Source organism: Camelina sativa, chromosome 18 (genome assembly GCF_000633955.1).
Source record: "Camelina sativa cultivar DH55 chromosome 18, Cs, whole genome shotgun sequence".
Taxonomy (NCBI): Eukaryota; Viridiplantae; Streptophyta; class Magnoliopsida; order Brassicales; family Brassicaceae; genus Camelina; species Camelina sativa.
In genome coordinates, this window is record NC_025702.1 from 9,816,527 (window position 1) to 9,821,526 (window position 5,000).

The window sequence follows — 5,000 nt, forward strand, 5'->3', positions numbered from 1 at the left end:
TTTTTTTTTTTTTGGAAAGTGACTTCATATTGAAATGCCTTGTGAATGTGAACTAGCATGATTTGATGTGCTGTTATGTGGTCACTGTTTATAAAGCAGAGGAATGGAGCCAAGCTCAGAAGAACCCACCAAATCTTTTGTAATATATATATTTTTTTGTCAAACTATCTTTGGTAATATAAACACCAGTTTTCAAACATAAGAAAAGTAAGTCCTATGTGTATATATATATATATATTAATTCTTGTTGAGAACTTTATAGATTTGTTTCATACAGAACACACAATTTGGTTCCAATATTTATGTAAGGGAAGATGTTAATAAACTACAAAAGAATCAAAAGAGTAGAAGAAACATACGTAGAGGTTCTCTTATGTAAACTAGAACAACCAACGAACTGAATCTTATAGGCTGACTTAGAAAATATTAATAGAACTTTTTCAGTTTTAAATTTATAAAACAACTGGTATGGTATTATTGCTTTTTGTAGTACGTAGAATATAGATTGGTAGTGAGCTTTTTCACCTTAAAGACAACACTTGGTCAGATTAAAATAAAACAAAATAAAGATACAGATTATATAATATAAAAAAAGTACTCATCAAGATTATATCAACAAAAAAAAAAAATCAATAATCAAGATTTTGGGTTAGCAACCTAGCATACACCATCCCATCAAACCGTTAAAAGACCCAGGGTAAATTATGGTTGTAGATCTTGTAGCTAGTGCCCACATAACTATGTTTTGGTTCCTTGGTGATTGTTTCACTTGCTTTGTTCCTCAAGTTCATGATTGGCCTTTGAAGCAAGCGTCCGATCTTTTTTTTTTTTTCTAACCCTCCTTCTCGAGCCATATCTCTACTAGAAAACTGCTGTAGCATTCTCCACCAGTTCCACTAGCGTATCGATATTATTTACTAAGCGTTGGTTGCGGATATGCAACCACAATCTTCTTTGAAATTTGCGTTACATCTCTTCAGTGTCTAGGTTCTTCATAGACAAAATATCCCTATGGAAAAATACTTCCTTGCAATTTGCAAATTTAGTCCCGTTCTAGTATACCTTATAATAATCCATCCCACAAAAATGTGTGCGTTGCCTGACATGTGGTGTACTTGTCGATATATCATTAAACCATCAGCCTCACTGTTGTTGCTATTAGTATATGTTTTTAAATCTCAAGTTGGTAAATGCTTGTGCTGATTTTTTCCCATGACCACGACTTTATTGCATGTTGTTGTTAAAAAAAAAAAACCATATCACTGCATAGTCGCTGACCATTAACTCTACATTTCAGAAATATAATCTCTCTTTTCTTGAGTAGAAACGTTCTTGGGAAAACAAATAATATCTAGCTGACTTTTTCCATTTTTTTTTTCCAATGGACAACCCCTTTGAACCCTTCCACAATAGGAGTATTATGTATTTCAAGTTGAACCATTTGTTTATATTGTCCACTGTCTATTTGTTTGCTTTATTTTTCTTCACTTAAATTGTTCAAAGTCTTCTCCTTATATAGTCTGCAATATGATTTCTAGAGTTCGTTATAACTTGTGCAGACCACATGCTTTCTTCTTGAATTATTTGTGATACAATCATTGTGTGTCTTAAGATGAGTTCAAGAATCGGATTACTTAAGCTCTTGATCTTGCTTGTCGTCCAAGTTTGTTCTGTTTCTGCAATCCCAGACGGTTCTGATTGTAAGTATAATGATGATTGATGATCAGAGTTTATTTTCAGATAAAAGAAATATTCAATTTTTTTTTTTCTGATTTTTTGTCAATATTGGTGCAGCTTCTGCTTTACAAGTCCTGAAGAGTGAATGGACTGCGCTATCCAAGAGTTGGAAAGGCTCTGATCCTTGTGGAAATCATTGGGTTGGAATTACATGTAACAACAATAATCGCGTTGTTTCAATGTACGAACCCTTGTTTAATTATTTTGTTATGATGTAATTTCCTTCTTCAACATAATCCTCTATAAACTTTAACGTTGTGTTGTTTCCTTGTTGCAGAATGTTAAGCAACCTTAACTTGAAAGGAAACCTTCCTGCCGATATCTCGACGTTGTCTGAATTGGAGATCTTGTATGTCTTTTCTTCTTTTATTTTTTTTTTAATTTTTTTACATAGTTAATGGATTTGTTCTCATCTGATGATCCAATATTTGTAGAGATTTGTCTTACAATACTGGATTATCTGGAGCGCTTCCATCAAGTATCGGTAACCTAAAGAACTTGAAGAGCTTGTAAGTAAATTAACACAATATCATTAGACCTCTAGTACAAATTACTTTGATATATCTCCTCATATTTTAACTAAACTCTTTTTACCCTCCAGGATCCTTATGGGATGTGGTTTCAGTGGTCAAATCCCTGAGTCCATTGGATCTTTAGAAAAACTAACAACACTGTAAGATTTTGTTGCTTCCTATATATTGTTATAAACAGTCTCACTAAATCCATTAACTAATAGTATTTATTTGTCTTTTCTCCATATAGCTCCCTAAATTCTAACCACTTTAGTGGAACAATTCCGGCTTCCATTGGACGGTTATCGGAACTCTATTGGTTTGATATAACTGACAATCAGATTGAAGGAAAGATTCCGGTTTCTGATGGGATTTCTTTACCTGGACTTGATATGCTTCATCAAGCTAAGCATTTGTAATCCCAATTCTTTTCATTTCCTTTTATATAATAACACCTTTTTATTTTATTTTTAATATAATAATTAGTCTGAGTATCCTTTTACTTTCACTTGCAGTCATTTTGGAAATAACAAGCTTTCGGATAGTATCCCAGAGAAGCTCTTCAGCTCAAACATGACTTTGATACATGTGTAAGTTCCATAGTATGTATGAAAGATGAGAGAGATTTGCACCAGTTGTGATTATTTTATAAGTGAACTGACTATTGCTTCTTGTTTTGTTGATAGGCTATTTGATGATAACCAGTTCACGGGTAAAATACCGGACAGCCTCAGCCTCGTTAAAACGCTAACGGTGTTGTAAGTAGTAAAACAGAGCCTTTTTTCGAATTGTTTATATTTTTTCCAAACTTGTTGACAAACAGATCTCTCAAGTGCTCTTTTCTCTATTACAGACGACTTAATAGAAATAAACTATCTGAAGAAATTCCTTCAAGTCTTAATAATCTCACAGATCTTCAAGAACTGTAAGTGAGGAACTAAAGATGTTTTGTAGATACTAAAGATGCAAAGAAGAAGTAAAATAGTTTTTTTGTATTTGAATCCAGGTACTTGTCCGACAACAGATTGACAGGTACTCTTCCAAATTTAACCAGCTTAACCAGTCTCTACACATTGTAAGTTTCGATATTTTTCACTCCTCTTTTCTTGCTCAAATTTATCATAGAAAAAACCATAACTATTATTAATCAATCTAATGTCATGATCATGTGATTTTTCTGTAATAACAGAGATGTGAGCAATAATGAAAAGATGACATTATCACTCATTCCATCATGGATCCCTTCATTACGCAATTTGGCAACATTGTATGATCCATTTCTCTCTGTCTTAATAAAATAGACATACATATTTGTATATCGATAAATATTTTCATGTGTATGCTTACTAAAAGCAAATGGTTATCTAATCTGCAGAAGGTTGGAAGGCATCCAACTTGACGGTCCAATACCAACCTCCCTCTTTAGCCCTGCTCAATTGCAGACAGTGTGAGTCATCAAATATTACATGAAAGTACTCAAAGTTGTAAAATCTGGACTGATTGGGGAATGGTTTTTCTTAAATTGCAGTTACTTAAAGCGCAATCATATAAACGCAACATTGGACTTTGGTACCAACTATAGCAAACAGTTGGAGTTTGTGGATCTACGAAACAACGACATAAGTGTTTATAGTCCAGTAGCTAATAACCGCATCCAAGTCCTGTATGTTCATCTTCGTCGTCACATATTCAATTTTTTTTTTTTATATAAACATTTTCAGTCACTTATGTTTGTTGATAAATATATCCACAGGTTGGCAGAGAATGAAGTGTGTGATGATGAGGCGAACCGACATAGTGGCTACTGCAGTGGAGACCAAAAAAATTCCTCATTTTCTACCCTCCCAACAAACTGTCGTCGTGGCTGTGATAAGGGCAGGATAGCAAGTCCCTCTACGTGCCGCTGTGCATATCCATTCACAGGAACATTAACCTTCAGGTCTCCTTCCTTCTCAGGGTATTCCAACAACAGCAACTTCCTATCGCTCCAGCAAAGTTTAGAGGAGTTCTTAAAGGATCCCATTTATATGGGAGCCTCTGTGGCCATCAGTAACATACGAGAGACTCCACTTGATTACCATCTTTTAATAGAACTCTTGGTCTTTCCATTCAAAAATGAGAGGTTTACTGATGATGCAATGTCACGTGTTGGTTTTGAGTTTAGCAACCAGACATATAAGCCTCCTCCCGTATTTGGCCCTTATGTTTTCAACGCCAATCCTTACAGTACTTCATTCTATGGTATGATGAAACTGGTCACACACACTCACACTCAAACAACACATATATTGGTTTAATATGACTCTTTTGCTCTGTCTTGTTTTTTTTTTCTTTCCACATATGTAGACGGAGGTTCAAACTCAGTAAACATGGGCATTATAATCGGAGCTGTTGTTGGTGCTGTTGTTCTTCTATTGTTGTTGACTATAGCTGGGATCTACGCTCTTAGACAGAAGAAGAGAGCTGAGAAAGCAACTGACCAAATTAATCCTTTTGGTGAGAAGAAAATGGTTTACGTGCACTACAAGAAAAGACTCCTCTCTTTTCTCTTTAATGAAAAATTCTGATAGCAGCGATCTCTTTTGTATGATGTAGCCAAGTGGGATACGGGTAAAAACAATACCGATGCTCCACAACTAATGGGAGCAAAGGCCTTTACTTTTGAAGAGCTGAGCAAATGTACTAACAAGTTTTCAGAGGCAAATGATGTTGGGGGTGGAGGTTATGGACAGGTTTGTGTCTTTTCAAAAA

General features: G+C 34.7%; 2 protein-coding genes across 4 annotated transcripts in view; both read left to right on the plus strand.

Moving 5' to 3' along the window:
• The window catches only part of LOC104760959 (probable leucine-rich repeat receptor-like protein kinase At5g49770), a 40,252-nt gene that overhangs the window by 5,567 nt on the left and 29,685 nt on the right, over nucleotides 1-5,000 (plus strand). The window lies entirely within an intron of this gene.
• Nucleotides 1,517-5,000, plus strand: part of LOC104760965 (probable leucine-rich repeat receptor-like protein kinase At5g49770) — a 5,317-nt gene continuing 1,833 nt past the window's right edge. For all 3 annotated transcript variants that reach the window (XM_010483971.1, XM_010483970.1, XM_010483972.1), the window contains exons 1-16: nucleotides 1,517-1,700; nucleotides 1,795-1,918; nucleotides 2,015-2,086; nucleotides 2,172-2,246; nucleotides 2,339-2,410; nucleotides 2,500-2,664; nucleotides 2,765-2,839; nucleotides 2,936-3,007; nucleotides 3,103-3,174; nucleotides 3,256-3,324; nucleotides 3,439-3,516; nucleotides 3,625-3,696; nucleotides 3,778-3,912; nucleotides 4,003-4,490; nucleotides 4,596-4,745; nucleotides 4,845-4,981. In XM_010483971.1, the coding sequence (XP_010482273.1) occupies nucleotides 1,613-1,700; nucleotides 1,795-1,918; nucleotides 2,015-2,086; nucleotides 2,172-2,246; nucleotides 2,339-2,410; nucleotides 2,500-2,664; nucleotides 2,765-2,839; nucleotides 2,936-3,007; nucleotides 3,103-3,174; nucleotides 3,256-3,324; nucleotides 3,439-3,516; nucleotides 3,625-3,696; nucleotides 3,778-3,912; nucleotides 4,003-4,490; nucleotides 4,596-4,745; nucleotides 4,845-4,981 (1,944 nt within the window). In that variant the 5' untranslated portion in view covers nucleotides 1,517-1,612. The remainder of the gene's footprint in view (nucleotides 1,701-1,794; nucleotides 1,919-2,014; nucleotides 2,087-2,171; nucleotides 2,247-2,338; nucleotides 2,411-2,499; nucleotides 2,665-2,764; nucleotides 2,840-2,935; nucleotides 3,008-3,102; nucleotides 3,175-3,255; nucleotides 3,325-3,438; nucleotides 3,517-3,624; nucleotides 3,697-3,777; nucleotides 3,913-4,002; nucleotides 4,491-4,595; nucleotides 4,746-4,844; nucleotides 4,982-5,000) is intronic.